Genomic DNA, 22,021 nt, shown 5'->3' with positions numbered 1-22,021 from the left:
ATACCTGACTATCAGAATCACACATACTAACTGGCATTGAATGTAAAGGGTACAGTGTTTTTAGGAAGACTAGACAGGAGAGGAGTGGGCATGCTGCTCATGATATCAGATGACGTGAATCTAGTTAGTGTTGAGAACTATGATTGCAACACTAGTAACAGTTTTTCATGTGGTAGTGATTTTGAATATCTGGTGGGAGGTGGAATCTAACAAGTTCAAATACATAGTAGGGTATTTCTACAGGCCTGGTGGATCAGTTGCTAATGAGGAAGAAATGCATCACCAAATAAAGACAATGGATGCAAAAGGAGTAATCATAATGGGAGACTTTGATTATCCTAACATTGATCGAGTAACAGTAAGAAAAGGATGATGTGGAAGGAACACCATGTGCATAGGGATGACGTCTGTTATGAAAATTATAAGTAGCAAATCAGAAGAGTTGCAACTTGTATGGAAAGCTTAAGTCTGACTACGAAAAGAAACTGGCTCTGCAAGCTAAAGATAACCTCAGAGAATTCTATCGATATGCTGCAAGTAAAGAAAGGATGAATACGAAAGAATAACTATACTGAATGCAGGTGGTGTGAGGGTTACAGATGGAGAAGAGGTTGTTCAACTAATAAGTGCCCATTTTGTTAAATGCTGTCAACCTAGTGTATGCAACATTGAACTTACTTCTACCTCTTCACTGGATGAAGAAACTCAGTTGTGTGAGGAGGCGGTATTAGAGTTGTTGCATAAACTGAATAAGAATCCAGCAATAGGGGCTGATGGGATATCGGCACAGGAGCTAAAAGAGTGTTCAGCTGAACTGGCTATTCCTTTAATCTGGCTTTTATAATTTGAGTCTCAGAACAGGGAAGATTCCACAGGAGTTGAAAAAATGTATGGTAATCCCTTTCATAAGGTGGTGCAAAGAACAATGTATCCAACTATCAACCAATCACTATCTCAGGAGTGGTGGTGAACATTTTAGAAAAGTTGCTTAGGGCTCGCCTTCAGAAATGGATTGACAGAGAATCTCTACTTTGCAATGAACAGTATGAGTTTACTATTTGAAGGTCATGTTTTAGCAACTTGCTCACAATCTATGATAATGTTACAATTAAACTAGACAAGGGGGAATGGATACACCATGATACTTTTGGATTTTGGTAAGGCTTTTGATGGAATACAGCATGGACGACTTGCATAAATTGGAGAATGTGGATTTGTGTTATAAAATATTAGCATGGATAAGAGGATGATTGGCTGACAGATATCAAAAAGTGGTATTCTGGGGATATGAGTCTGCAAAATTTAAGGTAACCAGTGGTGTAACATAAGGATCAGTCCTTGGTCCACTGTTATTCAATCTGTGCATTAATGGCATTGGGAAGGATTTGACAGGTGACATACAGCTATTTGCTGATGATTCAAAGATAGGTCGGGTAATCAGGAATGTGGCTGATATGCAGAATGATTTAAATAGACTGGAATTGTGGGCAATGGATGTCAGTTCACTTTGGCATGATAAGATATCCAATGTCGTATTATATTGTTGGAATTTACTAGAAGAAACTGATCAGGATCTTTGAGTATTAGTAGATAGAAAGTTGAAGCTCAAGGCTCATGTAGCAAATATTGAACATACAACTCCAAAGATAATTGCAATGCTGAAACATGTAAAGATAAGGAAGTCGTTTTGCCTCCTTACTTGGCCCTTGATAAGACCTTATTTGAACTATTGTGCACGGGTCTGGTCTCTTGGTTTCCATTATGATTCTGATACGTTGGAGAATTGTGGAATACTGACCACGAAGACAAAACGAGAATTTGTAGAATGCTGACATTAGCAAAGAGGAGAAAGAGAGGTGATATGAGACTTAAAAATTTCTGAAAGGGTCATACAGGATTTCAGTTGATGGAATTTTTCATTTTATTGGAGGGTAGAGAAAGGATAAGAAGGTATCCTTGAAGCTGAGAATGCTGCCAGAAAGGGATGAGATCTAGATTTTTCTCTGATAGAGTGGTGCGTGATTGTAATGGATTGCCATTGGATATTGCGTGTGCAAGCAGTGTAAATGAATTCAAGAACAAGTATGATAGCTGGTGCATGTAGTATATGGCCTCCCTTGATGAGTCCCTAATTTGCTCGATGTCTTTCTTAATAATAATAATAATACTTTGTTATACACAAATCTTGCTATCATCAGAACTGCAGCTAGGGAAGCAATTTATTGTTTAGTACTTACTTTTGACCATCATGACTTAAGTTTGTAGTTCTCTTTTAACTCCTGGCGAACTTATCGACATCAATGATGAAATACATTATGCCTGATTCACTCACACTCAAGAAAGATTAGTCATACACTAAAATGATAATTATCTACAAAGGATTGTTATTGTGAACATTAGATCAAGTTTGCTAAGCTTATTAATTAGCTAACTTCCTTAGCACGTGATATCGCGTGACGCGAGTTCTCGCTGGTCGGCCGACCACGCGTTATCGCATGGACGCCACAATCAAGTAAAAAAAAATTGGCCACCACACGAAATTCCAATTTTCAGCTTGGCAATGAAAACGTTCATCAATATATATATATATATATATATATATATATATATATTGATCCCATATCTGAGAGGTCAAGAAACCCATAAGGACATCGATGCTGTTTGTGGGGGTGCAGACGAGAACTGAGATAGTTTACTGATTTTTTTTTTGAAGAGCTGCTGCGGGTTGTAGTTTAGGAATACTTCATGAGGGAGGTTGTTCTAGAGAACAGAGGTAGATGGAATAAAAGAGGAAAGGAGAAAGCAGGTTTAGTATATTTGCAGTTGCACAGTAAAGGGATGCTGGACAGCTGCTGCTCTTGTATTAACAGGTGCAGCAGAAAAAGGAGGAATGATAGTTGCCAATTCACTGGAATAGTGACCATGGCGGTACCTGTAGAATAGATGCAGTGCTGAAACACTGCATTAAAATTACCATTTTAAGGAACAGGATGGATATGAGATAACCTCTGTGAATTGGGATAACTACCAGATATGTATAGTAGATTGTAGAGATGATGCAGAATGGGTGTTAATCGTGGATCACAAGGTTCGAGAACAATTGGAGAGATGCCATCAGGACCAGAAGATTTTTTAGTAGTTTTCTGATTTCTTTTTTCTTGAAAAACTAAAGGAGACATATAGTGCTTGGATTCCTATGATAGGAAGTGATTTCCCTTAGTTATCAATGTAGGAGTTTGAAGAAAAGAGTGATACTAGGGGGGGTCAGCTTTTTCTTTGGGTAAAATAACAGTGGTGCCATGATGATGAGAGAGATGTGGAAACACAGAAGTTGCGTCAAACAGCCTTAGTTAGGTACCAGAAGGCATGGCTTCCATTTGAACAGGAGGCAATTTTTTTTTGCTGTTAGCCTTTATGAAATCAGATTTGGATCTGCTGATGACATTTGCATATGTTACCTGCTTTGGTATACAGAGTATGAAGCTGATGTTCTTGAAGTAAGCCAAATGCAGTGAGCTAAATTTTTTTTCTTCAACTGTTTTGATACACTTTCGGTTGAACTAGGGAATTTTGAATGGAATTGGGAAAGGTCTTCATTAAATTATAATAATTTATGTAACTCATTTGCAGCAGGTGTTAGGGTCAGATGAGCAGAAACAAAGTCAGACCATAGAAAGGAGGTGTATAAATTCCATAGGTCATCCTAGTTGGTTTCTTTGTATCCAGAGGATGAGGGGTGTGGAGTGGTTGGACGAGGGGAGCTTTGTGAGAGAGGAAACTTGTACAAGATTGTGGTCAGAGTTGCCAAGAGGACAGGTGACCTCTAGGGTGTATTTGGAAGGACAGCTGGTCAAAAAGAGATTAAGTATTTGGAGAGTGGCACAGGTTATCAGGAATTTGAGTAGATAGATGTACGATTTGTGTTAGTTCATTACTTATAGCAAAACTTCTGGTTCTCATCCAGCTTGATCAGTGGTATTGGAATAGGAGAGCCAGCTGGAATTGGGGACATTGAGATTTCCCAGGATAGCTGGATTGCAGATGGTAGAGTTCATAGAAAGGAATGTGAAGTCATGCTTTTTTGACGTAGCCAGACTAGAAAATTCTCATTAATTTTGATTTTCTTCCTCTCAGAAATAGAGATAGCATTTATTTTTAAGAAGATATAATTAATTCACAATCAAAGACAACAGTCTCTATGTACATTATGCAGTAACTATTGTGAACAGGTGTCCTGTCTTATTTCTCATAAGAAAGATCTCATTTTGCCTCCTTTTACTTTGATTAATATTCTCATCTCCAGTCAAGATCAGATTTCTCTTCTTAGGCTGATTCGCATTTCTATCCCTATCTAACACAAACAAACACATCACATAATTCCCTCAACCTTCAGGAACCTTGGTGTCCTCTTCTGTTCAAGACACTGTTTCTTACCTTGGAATACTGTCCTACCTTAGAATACTGTTCTCATATGCGGAGTGGCATTAGGAACCTCTGAAAATAATTGATGCCTCACAAACTTGCTCTGACTCTCTCATAGATACTTTGCTTTTATCTCATGCCTTTTCCACAGAAATTTTCATGGGTATCTGCTGAAATAGTCACCAACATGAACACCAACAGCTGCTCCTTAACATCCATGCACATTTTAGTTTCAGTAACTGAACCAATTCTCATCCTTGACTTAAAAAAAAAGCTCTAATACCATTTATTTCTCATATAGGGAAAGTAGGCGAGGCCATTTTAGCCCTAACTTTTGGAGACTGAGTGGGCAATTCAATCTCCACTGGTAGCCAATCAGAGATAGCTGGCCTTGTCTTTCCTTTCATTCAATTTTTTGGATCCCCAGCTATTTAAGAAACATAAACTGTTTCTTATCTCCTTAGCCACATGCCTACACATGACATTCTTGTGTTTTTTGATATCTCATGAGTCGATAATATATACAGGGTGGCCATAAATTAACTTTCCCTCTTTGGAGGTATCTGTAGCTAAAACTAATACACAGAATGAGACCACATTTTATATTGAGACTTTCAAAGGCATGGGGAGATGAATTCCGCAAAAAAAAAATTAGTACCAAAAGTCACCGATAAGGGAAATTTTGGTACTGACGGAGCTGAAAGCAATCAAATATTTGCAGTAAACACAGGTAAAAAGGATTATGCAAATTTTACTTTATTACCTGTGAATTTAATGACTACGTTAATTTCTGTGTCTCTCGCAAGTTGTTGTTTTAGTTTAATTATTATTATTCTTATCATCATTGTAACGTGCCACATATCCAACTGGAATGAGTGATGCGGCTGTCGCTTACACCGTCGAAATGTTGTTATTCCATTTTATCTGCCTTTAATGTAATTATCCGTTTATTTTTGGCTCCTCCAGTGCCAAAATTTCACCTATCGGCGACTTTTGGTACTAAATCTTTTTTTTGCAGAAATCATGCCTTCAAAAGTCTCAATATAAAATTTGGTCTCATTCCGTTTTAGCTACAGATTGGTCTCATTGGTTTTAGCTACAGATGCCTCCAAAGAGGGAAAGTTATTTTATAGCCACCCTGTATATAATACCTAATAATGATCCCAATATAGTGATTCAAAATTTTAAATAATATGAACTAACTCAAGGTATTGTTTCTCCACTGTATTTTTTAATGTTTGCAGGTCTCATATCATCCAGGTTAACAGGGTGATTTATTTTCCCATAAATTTATTTGAAAATACATATTTTTTTTTGAGAGTATGAAAAATGTAAAGTGACTATTTTTCATTCCAGGAAATTAGAAAACTTCTGAAAGCCTGTACACCAATTCCCCTCTCCCCTTAACAATGCAAATTTTGGCAGTTTAAGTAAGTTATTTTTCATTAAGGTTTTTAAAAACGTTTCTAAGGAAAACTTGTCTTTATGTATAGGTTGATGCATTGGAGTATTATACAGAAGAAGAGCATGCTCTGTCATGTGCTGTTGACAGAGAAAAATCAACAGCCTTGCTGAAACCTTTAGGAATTGCTTTCATTACATTTCAGACTGAGGCCATGGCAGAAATGTAAGTATTCTGTATAATATAATCATTAACTGATTTTGGGTGTGATATATGTCAAAAAGGAAATATTTTTACAATAGATTTATAGGAATGCTTTCTTCTTCTTTACAGCCATTTTCTGTCCACTGCTGGACAAAGGCCTCCTCCAGTTCTTTCCACCTTTCTCTGTTCTTGGCAATGGTTGACCAGTTTTTCTCAACAAATTTTGACAGTTCATCACTCCACCTTCTTTTAGTACCTCCTCGGCTTCGTTTCCCTTCTTTTGTTGAAAGTTTATTTTTCACTTGGTTAGAATATAATAAATTTAGTTTAATCCTTTATCCAAGTGTGAGCAAACAAAGTTTTTGCCTGAAAGTATCTTCAGGACTGGGGTAAGGTGGTGCAACACCAGGATGACTCCTTGCAAAGGTGGAGCAAGCTACTAACACTCCTCCTATCTCAGTATCTCCCATAATGCAAAACACATTTCCTTGCAGATATGTCTATGTCTAATGTTATGCATCAAGGGAAGGGCCACTACCCAGACTAGTTTCGACCTTTATTGAGGTCTCTTCAGTGGGAGCCAGGCCCAAGTGGAGATACCAGCCAGAAGCATTAGCAAGGTCATCTCTACCTATAGGAGTTGTCAAATGGTGTGCTACCTTTTTAATAAATTACTCTGGATTTAGAGAAAGATGTTGAAAGTTTATTTTTCACTTGGTTAGAATATAATAAATTTAGTTTAATCCTTTATCCAAGTGTGAGCAAACAAAGTTTGCTCCTGAAAGTATCTTCAGGACTGGGGTAAGGTGGTGCAACACCAGGATGACTCCTTGCAAAGGTGGAGCAAGCTACTAACACTCCTCCTATCTCAATATCTCCCATAATGCAAAACACATTTCCTTGCAGATATGTCTAATGTTTCTTTTGGAATCCAGTTAGTTAGTTTACTGGTCCATCGCTCATCTTCTCTCCTGGTTAGATGTCCGATCCATTTCCATTTTAGTCGCTTATGGTGACGAATGATGTCAGTGATGTGAGTCTGGCTTCTTATTCAGGAGTTTCGCTTATCTTTTAATGTGATGCCTAGCATCAACCTCTCCATTTTTCTTTGAGTTGTTGTTAGTTTATTTGCTAGTGCTTTTGTTAGCGACAAGTTTCACAACCATGTGTGATGACTGGAAGTATACACTGGTTAAATGTCTTCCTTTTTAAACAGAGTGGGACATCATTATTTTGAAAAATGCTTTTCAATTTTCTGAATGCACCCCAAGCAAGTTGAACTCTCCTATTTATTTCCTTTTGGAGTCCACAGTTTAGATCAATGAGATGACCTAAGTATGTATATGAAGAGACTCTTTCCAAGAAATTGTTTTCTATTATTATGTTTTTTGGTGTTACAAAATGATTAAACATGATTTTAGTTTTTTCTCTGTTTATTTTTAGACTGACTTTTCTGCTTTCATGATATAGGGCTTCTATTATTATATTAAGGTCTTCTGGAGTGTTTGCAAAAATTATGATATCATCTGCATATCTTAGGTGTGTTAAGTTTCTGTTGTGATGACTGGAAGTATTAACTGGTTAAATGTCTTCCTTTTTAAACAGAGTGGGACATCATTGTTTTGAAAAATGCTTTTCAATTTTCTGAATGCACCCCAAGCAAGTTGAACTCTCCTATTTATTTCCTTTTGGAGTCCACAGTTTAGATCAATGAGATGACCTAAGTATGTATACGAAAAGACTCCTCTTTCCAAGAAATTGTTTTCTATTATTATGTTTTTTGGTGTTACAAAATGATTAAAAACGATTTTAGTTTTTTCTCTGTTTATTTTTAGACTGACTTTTCTGCTTTCATGATATAGGGCTTCTATTATTATATTATGGGCTTCTGGAGTGTTTGCAAAAATTATGATATCATCTGCATAGCTTAGGTGTGTTAAGTTTCTGTTATTATTAATTTTTATACCAAAGTTTGTCCAGTTTATATTAAATATTTCTTGAAGGACTGCTGTAAAGATTTTGGGTGATAGTTTCCTTGTCGGACACCTTTTTCAATTGATATTTTATTGCTACTTGTGTGAAGTTGGATTGTTGCTGTTGCAGTGTGGTATAATGCTTTAATATATCAAAAAAAAGAAAATAAAAAGTTAGCATGATCAATGTACAGAAAGAACATTTTTTTCCTCGTTTATGATCTGGTTGACTTGAGTATAGAGCAACATCATTCTCAGACTAACTCTCTGGGTTCGAAATTCTCTATGGCAGGAGTCTGCAACTCAGCGCCCTCGAGCGTCGTGGTGCCCGCAGTGATTTTTAGTGCACCCTCAGAGAAATCATTGGAAACTGCTTTATTTGTGCCTATTAAGATGAGAGACCACTGATCATAAGTAGTTTGAGTTGTTGACATCATCTAGTTATCAATGCAACTGCTCTCACTACCCTTCACACCACTTCTAAATGTTGTTAGAACCCTTTGTTTTTTAGTATGTGTGTGTTCGTTGAATCACTCCCACTATCAGTGCAAATATAAAATACTTTGTTTACAAAAATATTTTTAACCCTTTATAATGGATAAATGTGAAAGGAAAAGAACGTACTATTTTAATTGATAATTGGGAGGAAAAGTATTGCATTATCAATCTTAAATGGAAAATGTATTTGTTTGTTATGCAATAATAATATGGCGATTTCTAAAAAAAGTAATATAGAAAGATATTTCAAAACCATTCATGCCACTTTTAATTTTGAACTATCCAGTGAAATCTGAAATAAGAAAAAAAAAAGATTTTATCTTTGTAATCATCCATTACTAAACAGCAAAGTTTTTTTTACTAAACCGTTGCTGTTACAGCCAAAAGCAGCAACAGTCACATCTTTTAAAATTTCGCATTTGCTAGCTAAAAAAAAAATCATTTATAAATGGAGATTTAATTAAAGAAGCTATGCTAGAAGCTGCAGATTCGCTCTTTGAAGATTTCAAAAATAAAACCGAAATAGTTATCAGCAAGAACTGTAACTAGAAGAATTGAATCGATTGCAGTTTATTTAGAAACAGAATTAGCAAATGATATGGAAAAAATGTGTTTTCTTTTCGCTACAGCTGGATGAATCGATAGACATAAGATGCATCACAGTTAGCAATTTCAGTGAAAACGTATTTGATGATTTTTCTACAAAAGAAGAATTTCTTAAAATTCTTCCATTGAAGGTGCACACTAGAGGAGAGGATATATTTTCCATTTTTAAAGATTTTGTACCATACAAAAAATTACCAATTCATAAATTAACTTCAATTACTAACAATGCACAAGCAATGACTGATAAGGAAAATGGATTTATTGGCTTGAGCAGACAGGACCTTTTATTTCCTAAATTTATTGCATATCATTGTCTTATTGATCAGTAAATGTTATATGCTAAACTCATCATCAAATTCCTGACATTTACCCTCGGGGGGGGGGGGGGTGTACAAGATATGATAGTACTATGTTAAAAATTTACACCATTACTAACTTCCTAGCTACAATTTTCTACCAAATTAATCTGTTACCTGTCAAAGCTACAACATTGTCAGATCTTATATTTCTATCTTCTAAGGCACTTTTTACCATATCAATCCACCTATATCTTGGTCTTTCTCTGGGTCTTTTTCCTACCAACCTGGCAGAGAACACTTGTTTTGCTAATCTTTCCTCTCCCATTTTGTTTAAGTGACCATACCACCTGAGATTAGCTCTGTTAACATATTCCTGAATGCTAACAATGTCAAGCTCTTTCCTAATATCCTCATTTTTAATATGATATTGCCATTGATACCATCTCTTCAGGCCCCCTAGTCTTTCTCAGGACTCTCATATCTACAGTCTCTAGTCTTTGGTCAAGTGTTTTACTTCTGACCCAGCTCTCAGATCCATAAGTTAAAATTGGTTTGAACACTGTTTTGTATACAGCTAATTTAGTGTTTTGACTAATTTCTCTCTTATTCCATATAAATTTATTCAGTTGACTTCCTACCTTACCAACTTTGTTGATTCTGTTGTCTATTTCCATATTTAATTTACCATCTTCACTAAAAATCGTGCCTAAGTAGCTGAAATGTTTTACTTGTTCTATAGGTTCTCCATTCACAATGCAGCTGATATTTTCAATACTTCTGCCTATTTTCGTTGTCTTTGTCTTGTTATTGCTGACCTTCATACCATATCTATCACAACAGTTATTCAATTTAGTCAGGGAATCTTGCAGACTTGTAGCGGATGTATTTAGAAGTATAACATCATCTACATAAAGCAATGAGCTGACATTAACATCTCCGATTTTGATATCAGGTTTAATACCGCTTTCCTTCATAATGTAATCCATATAGATAATGAATAACAGAGGTGATAATGTACATCCTTGTCTGACACCAGATTTAACATTAAACCATCTCCCTGTATTTCCTTCAATTCTAACTGCTGACTTACAACTCAAATAAAGACTAAGTATTGCTTGATATAATGATCCACTCACACCATACAACTGTAGCATTTGAACAGCTTCTCTCTTGGCACCTTGTCATATGCTTTTTCCAGTTCTACAAAACTTAAATGGAAATCTTTGTTATATTCCCATGACTTCTCAACTGTTTGTCGTAAAGTGAATATCTGATCCTGACAGCCTCTATTCTCTATTTGGCCTCAATCCAGCTTGTTCCTCACCAAGCTTCTCTTCCACAATCATTCTCAACCGTTACTCAAGTATACTGGCATAAATCTACCAGGAACACTCAGTAGAGAAATGCCTCTGTAATTCTCACGATCAGTTTTATTTCCCTTTTTATATACGGGTACTACTAAGAGAGCTGTACTCCAATCATCTGGAATTTGTCCTTCTGTACAGGCCATCTGAACTGTGCAGTGTAGCCACTGTAAAACTTTTATACCTCTATACTTGAGCATTTTTGCTCAGATATCATCTACTCCAGCTGCCTTTCCACATTTCAGACTTTTGATGGCTTTTTTTACTTCAAGTATGGATATGTTTCCCTGATTGCATGCCTGGTCTGTGTTTTTTATCACTGTGCTGTCATCACTGCTAGTTTCATTTAGCAATCTTACAAAGTAATTACTTTATACTTCAAGGATATCTTTTTCTTCAGTTTTCATATCACCTTTATCATCTCTAATTCCTTTTACAACACTCTTTCTTCATTTCTGGGCTTCAACAACCTGCAGAATACGTAGCCACCTTCTTGATATTTATTTTCTATGTTCTTACCAAAGTCTTACAATGACTTTTGTTTAGCTAGTTTTACGCAGTGTTTAGCTTTCTTACGTTTGTCTCTGTATTCTCTAAGAGCACAAGCTGACTTATTTGCCAGAAACATTTGATATGCTTTCTTCTTTTCTTCACTGCCTTTTTAACTTTCTGTGTCCTCCAGGGAGTTCTGATTTTTTTGTCCTTGCAGACAACCTCACCACATGCCTCTCTGGCAGAATCAATCAATGTTTTCTTCAGAGCTTGCCACTGAATCTCCAAGGTTTGATTCCTGTTCCAAACTCTTTCATTTTTTCTTGAATAATATTCAAGAAAAATTTCTTGAATAAAATTGAAATTCAATATGAAATTCAATTTTATCCTGCTTAAGACTAAATGGTGATCATTTCCAATTTCAAATCCTCTGAACACTCTAGTGTCCTGCATCAGAGAGAAAACATCACTATCAACAATAACATAGTCATTGAGACTTTTCTTATTCCTTGCCTCTTCTCTCCATGTGAATTTGTGCACATTTTTATGTTGGAACATGGTGTTAGTAATAACCTGAGCAGAAATCCAACAAGTATTTGCCATTATTATTAGCTCTGCTCTTTTCTCCAAATTTTCCCAAAATATTTTTGTATGTCTGACAATCATTTCCTACTCTGCTATTTAGATATCCAACAAGGACCAATTTTTCATTGTGTCAGTTGCTTTCTCTAGAGCCTCAAAAAATTCCTCCACTTCTACCTTAGTAGAACCTTCTGTGGGATGGGACCATAGGCACAAATAAGTCTCATTGTCCAGTTCCCCATTCTGATATTTACCTGCATCACTCTACTTGAAATTGCCTGCCATTCAAGAAAATTAGCCTCGGATTTAGTGTTGAATACTATGGCTACTCCTTCTTTTCCTCGATTGTCATTGCCTGAATTGAACATTTTGTATTTATTGCTCAGAAAGAGCTCATCAGTTTTTGTCTTTTTTGTTTCAGTTACCCCTGTTATGGCTATCTGGTACTTATCTAATTCCTCAGGCCTCAGCTAGCTCCATTTCTTTGCCACTCAGGTTCTTATGTTGATAGTACTGATCTTCAATTCTGGTGATTTTGAGTTTGGGTGTGCTTTTGGATTTGTTCCATTAGCTGACTTTTCGCTGTTCGCCTTGGTTCCCTGGCGAAATCAACAGGGGCCTTGTTTAACCGGGCGACGACCCAGCCGACATGAAATTCTCTCATGTTGTTCCATCATTGAATATTGTGGGTTAAGCCAATAAGAATACAATTTGGTCAGCTAAGTCCCAAATTGCCAGCCCATCCTCGTTCGTTCAGTATCCGGGTAGAGACCCAACAGGGTGCACCACGAGAAGGTGAGGATTGGACATTAGGTCAGAAGCCCTGGTCGGTTCTCCACATTCCTTTAAAGGCAAAGTGGAGGTCTCCTCTCAGTTATACAGCTTTGACCCTGAAGCACCCCTATGCTAAAACTGTCAATTTTAAACATGTAATGTCAATTGTTACAAAAATTATTAATTCGATAAAAGCAACTCAACACAAGTTATTTAAATTACTTTTGAAAGATGAAAATGCTGAAAATGACGACCTACTATTACATACTGAAGTGAAGTGGTTGAGCAGAGGTGTGAAATACTTGAGCGATTTATTATTCTTTTGCCGCAAATGAAAGAATTTATTACATCAAGAGGCGATTTTTACAAAGAATTAGAAAATAAAAATTGGTTAATAGATCTTGGATTTCTAACAAATATAATAGCAAAGTTTAATGATTTAAATCTACAATTACAAGGGAAAAAAATTCTCATATTGCTGATATGATTACTGCAGTCAATCTTTCAAGTGCAAGTTGGAACTATTGAAATCTGATCTGACGAAGAATACGTTTTCACATTTTCCAAACGTAAACCATATCAATGAAAGTTTGAATAATGAAACCTTTAGCAGTACATAATATATAAAAATCATTGACACACTATTAGAAGAGTTTTCTTCCCGCTTTCAAGATTCTGTGACTTTAGAAACCTGTTGTTAGATTTTTCCTAAATCTGTTTAATGTTACTGTAGATGATATACCTGCTTCCAATTACTTCGAGCTAAGTAATACAGAAGACTTGGAAATGGAAATAATTAATTTACAAAATAACAGCTTTAAAAGCTCATCATGATGACAAAATGTTCTGGAAGTTAGTAGAATAGAAATACTCTTCCTATTCTGAGAAAATGTTTGCTAAAAATGTTTTCATATTGTGCAACGATATGTAACCACAATTAAATCAGAATATTTGGCTAATAAACAGATGTACTTAAAAAAAATAGTACTTAATCAAAGTACTATTTTTTCTACTGGAAGAATGGTTTGTTGATTAAATTTACCTTTTAATAGATTATTGAATTACTTTTTCAATGCAATCATCTGTTTATTAGCCAAATGTTCTGATTTAATTGTGGTTACTCTATTAAATTCCACAGGTCTTTTGAAAGACTGTGCTAAATTTGAATGACATTCATATAGTTCATCTATCTCTGATAATACAAATCGGGTGTTGGAAATTCTTTACAGAGCTTTGCTAAAAAAGCTCTTTTGTAAATTATATTGGATTTTTTTGTTCTGAAATTTCTTTTCAAATTTCTTCATTCTAAGAAACTTGGGAATAACACAATAGTCCCAGTTTCTCTTCTGAAAATCTAGTCTGTTAAACAATCTCTATTGTTTTATATGCATCTTTTCAAATTTGCAGTACTTATTGAAAACAGACTTACCATGAGTATATATACTGTGGAATTCATAGTCCCATGGCTTGTAATATTCATAATTATTAAATTGATACTTAAATAAATTAAAGAATTAACTACTTTTTTTTGATGTTCTGGAGAAATCTGTCAAAAAAGAATATGTCAGAGATGTGGAGAAAAAATAAGCATATAAATCTGGACTAGTCTTTCACACCATCAATGAAAACCATCATCAATTGTCAAATTACTAATGCTTATGTATATAAATTTAATAGTACTGAGATGATATGATGTACAAACCAGTGTAGCAAAAATCAAGCCTGATATTTGCTTATGTTTATGGTTAATGTACTCTACTGCATATGTGAGAGAGCATATTAACCCTTTCTGCCCTAGTGATTCCAATTGGAATCACTAACTGTCTTGGCTTTCGTAGCCCATATTGCGTGACGAATGATTGCAATTGGTATCGTACGTCGTAGTTCCATTTTTTTAAATATAATAACAGGTATGTATTATACGTATAAATCTTACCAATATCGGTTTTTATTACTTAGTTGAATAATATGCATATATTGGATTATAGAGTATAAGCTCAGAAGTTGAATATTTGCTACTGATTCCATATGATTCCATATGAAATCAGTCAGTCAGTCAGAATTCCTATCCTGAAATGTATTTTTCAGAAAAATACTTGATACTCTTGCTTTTTTAGACCTAAAGGACAAAATCAATTCAGGTCAGAAAGGGTTAAGAATGATTTTCTTAATATGCTCTCTCACATATGCAGTAGAGTACATTAACCAAAGGGTTCAATTTTGCAATATCTCCTAAACACATTCCCAAAGTTGATATTATGGCAATTAAAAAAAAAAAAAAAAAAAAAAAGCTTATAATCAAAATCTTAAAAATATAGTGGACATACCACGTATATAAATGGTGGCAACTTTAACAAATTCTAAACTACCATCTAGAAATATCTCCCCTGCTGAATATAATGTTTTGAAAGAGCTTATAAAACATGAGAGCATCCTAATCTTAAAAGCTGATAAAGGAAATATTATTGTTATTTTGGATTCAAATATAAACACAGTGAATGATCTACTAAATGATACCACCTTATACAAGCAATTAAATATTCACCCAACTTGGACAGTTCGTAATAAGACAAACAAAATTTAATAAGAAATCCACAAGGCCGACATTCCACTTAGACCCCATAGTGGATGCAAGATATTTGCCAATATTTGCTGGCCTGGTTGGCCGAGTGGATAGCATATCCACTCTCCAGCCAAAAGACTGCGGGTTCAAATCCTGCCGTGGGCATGGATGTTTGTGATTGTTTGTGGAAATGCCAGTGGTGGTCGGCTGTAGGTGGCGTTGATGTAGTTGCAGTCATTTGGTGATTGAATGCTGGAGACGGAGTTGTAGAGCAGATGCCCTCCCTCGATGAGTTGTAGAACACCCTGGAGGTGTCAACTAATAATAATATTACCTCTGTAAATATATCTATCCACCTTCTAGCATCACATGTAGGAAAAACATTTTATATAAAGAACTAAGGATTTCATAAACAAAATAAGAAACATTAAACTTAATACCATGGACATCCTGGATGTAAAGAATTTATTCATTTCATTACATTCTTTACTTATTTTAGATGTAAAGAGCTTATTCATCATTGTTTCAAGTGAGAAAAATCAATTTTAGAAGACAATTTTCCACTTGTAACTTTTCAAACATGTCCTAGAGAACTCTTCTTCTTCTTCTATGCGTTATTCCCGCTTTCCATGCAGGGTCCGCGTGTTACTTTAGATGCGACTTCTTGTTAGTACTACTCCCAACCGACCCGTCGCCTGGTCTGCCGCTGGAGGGGACATATTTTTGACTGTAGAAGCGTATGTTCATGGGCCAGTTTGCCTGTTTGTGGGATGAAAAACGCCAGATAAACTGGCGGAAAAAACCCTACTGACCGCACCCAAGACTGGCTAACTTGGCTATGCCTGAGGAAGATCCTCAAATTCCTCACGTCTACAACGGGAATCGAACCTGGGACACTCCTTCCCCAAGCATGTGGTTGCGAAGCACAAAGCCACTAGGCTAACCACGTGGTCAAACACGTCCTAGAGAACACTTTCTTAAAATTCCCAGACTTCTATTTTGCTGCTTCCACATCTAGCAAACCTATACATGGAAAAGTTTGAACTATCAGCTATTGAAAAATACAATAAAAATTGTATGAGCTTAGGTATATTAACAATATTTTCATCACTGAGTTCCTTAATGGTATAAATCAAAACATCTAGTTTATGTCAGAGGTAGAAAAAGATAAATCCATTTCCTTCTTGGATGTTCTTATCTCAATTGAAGATGTATACAGAAAAGTTTAATACAGCTCAGTATCTGCATGCCATTTCCCACTGCCACCTGCACAAAATCAGGGCTGTGTTCTTATCTCAATTGAAGATGTATACAGAAAAAAAAGTTTAATACAGCTCAGTATCTACATGCCATTTCCCACTGCCACCTGCACAAAATCAAGGCATCATCAAAACATTAAAAGAGAGACCCATTTTGTTATCAAGTGATGATGATAAAGAAAATAACTTAGATTAAAAACATTCTTAGAAAAATGGTTACAACATCACAACTATTAATAACGTATTGAATAAACCATCACAGGCAACAATCACATGACTACTAAGGTGCAGTTTTCTTTACCCTATATCAAAAATGTTACACACCAAATAGCAAAAGTCTTACAAGAACATAACTTAAAAGTTGCCTTTAGACCTCTCCAAAAAAAGAAAAAAAAAAAAAAATCTCCATGAAGTTAACATTGCTGAAATAATCACATCAACCTGACTTGAAGTGTATAAAATCTGTTGCAATTGTGTTTGTTACATTGAGCAGATCGTAGTTCTGAAGTCCATCAAAAAGAACATGTCAGAGATGTGGAGAAAAAATAAGCCTATAAATATGGATTGACCTTTCACACCACCAACAAAACCATCATCGGTTGGCAAATACCATACATCAAATTTAATGCTTATGTGTACACAAATTTAAAAAGGCTAGTGAGATGATACTATGTATGACCCATTGTAACAAACATTGTTCAATTGTTGAATTAGGCTATTAGATAAAATATGTTATATCCTATAACAATGATCCACACTCATGACCTCTTATTCCTGCATTCAATGTCTGCCAAGTGTTGAATGAATTTTAAAAAAAAACATGATTGTTTGTTATTTAGAAATCTCCATGTTAATACTGCTTTATTTATTTTATCAACCTGAAGAAGTACATAATGGTGTTGTATGAAACTAGTCATTGATTTATTAAGTTGTTTTACTTTACATTACTTTGTTTCTTTTTGCCGGTATTAATTATGTATTAAATTATCCAAGTGAGAATGGATTTCAGTAATATTGGAGTGGAGACATTAGAGAAATTATTAAATATAATAAGTGATGTCTGATTTATCATATACTTTGTTTTTATATGTTCAAAAACTGATTGTTGACTGTAAATTAGAAATTTTGTGCACGCAGTTACTAGGCGTGGGTGCTCCCTTTTTCACTGGTATGCACATAGCTTAGAGGTAGCATTGGGATGCTTACATCCTTTGATTCCTCTACTGTACAGCACTATGAAAATCCCTTAGACCATTCACTGATATGCAACTAATTTCTGAACAATTCCCCAAAGCGGCATGCATCTGGTGAATAGCCATATAGAAAATTCACCATTCCCATAATACATAGCATTATACATACCCATAAGGATATGTGCTTTGCATTGTGGGATACTAAGGCAAGTGACGTGAATTCATTAGCTTCTATATGTGAGTTTCCCCAGTCCTGAAAATACTTTGTTAATCTGTGCAAAAAAATGCATTTGTTTGCTTACACTTGGATAAAGGATTAAACCAAGTATATAATTTCTTGGTATCTTTAATTTAAAATTCACTATTGTTTGTGGAGAAGTCATATCACTTTGTGATCTACATCATACTGCTGCTAGCCAACTTCAGTTAGTAACTGATTTACAGATACGTGTGCAAATGACCTACAAAAATTAATGTTTGAGAAGAAAAAATCAAAAAATGTCATCCACTTTATATAGATATGTGAATTCCCCCCCCCCCCCAATACATATTGTCAACTTCATGCACAAGAAATTGTAAAACTCATCATGTGGAAAACATCATATTGAAACATTCCAAAGAAGAGAGAAATAGATGGAAAGAAAGAGGGTTTTGCAGCCAGTTTTGCAAACAGTACTACCTATGAATACCTATAAAACAGGCATAAGGTAACAGGATATCCACAAGAAAGTGATTGGAATGAATGAATGTGTGTGTGTGTGAGAGAGAGAGAGAAGGGGAGAACAGAGGGTTATTGATTAACTGGATTTTCTCTTCTGGAAAGAATTAAGCATTTTTAGGAAAGATTTTTGTGTCATGCCTAATGTGAGAACAGAATTATAAGGTTGGGGTGATGGTAGGATTAAAATTTGTTAACAGCTGTACACGAGTAATCTTGAAGAGAAGGATACCAAGTTATTTTGATGGTTTAGGTGATTATGGTGGTATTGTGTCCAAGGAGAGAAGTCTGATTCCTCCTTGGAGATAGGAGTATTATTAAGTGTACAAGATTTTTCCTGTGAGAAATACGACAGGATGTATTTTGCTAGCAGTGAAATTCACAAGGTAGTCCTTTTCCCGCTGGAGAATGTCAAATCATTGTTTAGGGAATATTGGTTATGGAAGCTGTAAAGTTTGGATTGATTGAGCATTGCAAGGATTTTCAAATTAAGGAGAAGAGTAGTCTTGGCATCAGATTATAGGTGAGATTTTTATAAAAGTAATAATTAAAAAAATTGGCTCACATGTTTACATATTAGATCTTTTTATAAGATATCATATTGCCTTACCTATTTCACCTAAAAAAAAAAAATCAAGGAATAATTTATTGAAATCGATTGAACATTGTGGTGTGTGCAGAATTTTATCTTCTTCTTCCTTTACAATGTACACTCCATTTTGGTTCACTTGTGTAAAAGCTTGTCAGATTGCCTTAAATAACATGCAAAGCAACAATATTCTAAATTTGATCAAAAAATGTTTGAACAGTGTGATCTGTACAGATAATTATCTGAAGAGGAAGTGACACAATGATATAAGTGTGTAAAATGTCTGCAGAGGAACTATCTGCCCATTTTATTTCAATCGAACTGAATTTTTCAGAGACCTTAGGCATCATTTACCAAAAGTAAATGCCAAATAGCTGTATTCTGAATTTAGTCAAACTGGATTGAACAATATACATGTAGAGGTGCCTGTGAAGGACATCCCCATCACTCTCTCTCTCTCTCTCACGCACATTCATTTTAGTTTGATTAGGATGAAATTCTTAATAAAAAATCAATTAAATGGGGATGTTTTGCATAGGTTTTAAAATCTGTGGTATGTAAATGATACAAAGGAATTTGTGAGATCCCCATCTATATGCTAATTTCTCCAAATTGTCTTAACTTTGCCATAAAAAATAATCATAATAATAAAAAAAAATAAATTCATAATGAGCAATCTCAAATTCTGTAACACCATCAAGATTTGAACCAGTTTTCTTTTATTTTCTTTCAATTAAAAAAACCCTGTTATTTCCTTCATATCTTCAGTTAGATTGATTCACTTATTCTTTAGCAGTAAGATTAGTGAATTGGAAAAAAAGTTCAGTGTGACTATTTAAAATGCCAAATGATGCATGCACATGTGCAGTCACAGTATGCACTTATTTTTGTTTAGCTAATTGACTTGAATAACACTAGTAGTTTCATCCTTGTATCGAGGCACTTTGCTGGATACAAAAATAACGAAAAAAATCTATAAATACAGAAATGTAACAGATAAGCTTAGGTGTTGACGGTTATTCATGACTTATTTTTAACTGTATTAACAACTCCACACAATTTTATCAAAGAGATGTTTTATTAACTGCTTATATTTTGCTATCATTCCATCTTTTCTGAAATTTAAAGAAAAGTTACAATTAGCAGATCGTATTTATCGATGGGCAAGTTTAGCGCTTCTCCAAGAACAAATCGCTGCTACTCGCATAGAGCTTAGTAAGCTAAACAGCTCCATCACAGCTCTACAACAAGAACTAATCAACATGTCAAATCCTGAAATGTGAACTGTCCTACATCACATCTCCGAAGTTGCAGCAAAAAAAAATTTTAAAAAGTAAAAAGCAGACGCCTGAAGAAATACGAACTCTTACAACACCACCAACATACGAAGTCCCGACCGCAACTTCGACGACACCACGTGGTCATAAACCTATCATCGGAAACACTCACTGAAGAAGCCAAGAACGCTCTCATTTTAGGGCATAACTTTTCTGTCACGTCCAAACAAATTCCTAAATTAGATATTATGATGAAAGTAGAACTGAGTATCCACAATCTTCTGCCGGCAATGGCCAATAACATGCGACTAGATATAGCAAGTATTCTAAACAAGGCTAAATCTCCAAAAGCAATATGCCACATAATCAAATAACTGCCCTAAAAAGTTATAAGAATGAAAATATTATTATTACAAAAGCCGATAAAGGAAATGCAACAGTTATCATAATCAAGAAGAGTATAACAAAAAAATGCAAGATCTCCTATGTGATGATTCCACGTATCAAATTATACATAGAGATCCCACAAGGTCTCAAAAGAAAAAAGTCCAAAAATTACTGAAAAAAGTGACGTCATGGCCCAAAGAAATCATCAGGAAAATAAAACCAACTCATGTTAAATCACCCCATATTTATGGATTACCAAAAATCCACAAAACTAATATCCCCCTATGCCCCATAGTCGATAGCATAGATAGTCCCAATATAAACTGGCCCAGCATTTAGCCAAGTCGCTTGCCTCCCCTTACTGGCAACTCCTCTGCTTTTGTAAAAAATTCAGCCCATTTCAAAACACTGCTTAAAAATCTTATCCTAAAAAATTCAGACATAATGGTTAGTTTTGATGTCACCTCTTTATTTACCAATGTATCACTTATAGACGCTCTTGATTTAATCAAGTCTAAATTTCCCTCCGATATTTTTGAATTATTTAAATATACTATGAATGCAGGTTACTTTACATGGGGAGGAAAATTTTACAAACAGATTAATGACACTGCGATGGGTCCCCCCCCTCCCCCCTCCCCCCATTAGCAAATTTTTACATGGAACACTTTGAAAACAAAGTACTTACTACAGCTAAATACAAGCCACGAGTGTGGTTACGCTATGTAGATGATGTGTTCGCCATCTGGCCCCATGGACAAGGCATTTTGGATGGGTTTGCCACCTACCTAAACAGCCAACATCCTAAAATCCACTTCATAGTAGAAAAAGAATCAAATAACTGTTTATCATTTCTTGACACATTAGTCACCTGCCTTTCAGATGGATCACTATCCTTTTCCATTCACAGAAAGCCTACACACACACACACACACACAGGAAGATACGTACATAAACAATCACATCATCATCCAGTCCAACAGTATGGAATTTTAAAAACACATGCACACAGAGCCAGAGCCTTCTAACGATACAGCTCTTACTGCAGAACACAAATATCTGCACCATACGTTCTAAGCCAACTGCTATAATCCCTACAAAATACTACATAAGCCCATTACTCTGCTCTCCCCTAATATACAAGAACACAACATGACCATTTCTGTTCCCTATGTCAGAGGTACATCAGAAAAGATTGCCAAAGTATTGATGAAACATGGCCTTCGCACCACTTTCAAACCTCATGTCAAACTAGCAATCCTGATCTGCTCATCTAAGGATAAACTTCACCCTTTAGTACACCCAGGAGTGTATGAAGTTCCCTGTGACTTCGCCTATTATGGGCAAACAGGAAGATTAGTTAACATCTGCTTGGAAGAACATGAAAAATACATTCGCTACTATCACTATGGCAAATCA

General features: G+C 35.3%; 1 protein-coding gene across 3 annotated transcripts in view; it reads left to right on the top strand.

Moving 5' to 3' along the window:
• LOC150102528 (osmosensitive cation channel TMEM63C-like) overlaps positions 1-22,021 on the top strand; it is a 491,876-nt gene that overhangs the window by 244,941 nt on the left and 224,914 nt on the right. For all 3 annotated transcript variants that reach the window (XM_090398766.1, XM_090398765.1, XM_090398767.1), the window contains exon 12: positions 5,916-6,049. In XM_090398766.1, the coding sequence (XP_090254892.1) occupies positions 5,916-6,049 (134 nt within the window). The remainder of the gene's footprint in view (positions 1-5,915; positions 6,050-22,021) is intronic.

This window comes from Typopeltis vanoorti, chromosome 10 (genome assembly GCF_054136105.1).
Source record: "Typopeltis vanoorti isolate ZY-2024b chromosome 10, IOZ_Tvanoo_1.0, whole genome shotgun sequence".
In the NCBI taxonomy this organism is placed as follows: domain Eukaryota; kingdom Metazoa; phylum Arthropoda; class Arachnida; order Uropygi; family Thelyphonidae; genus Typopeltis; species Typopeltis vanoorti.
Note: the sequence above shows the minus strand (reverse complement) of the source record. Positions and strands in the feature narration are given on the sequence as shown.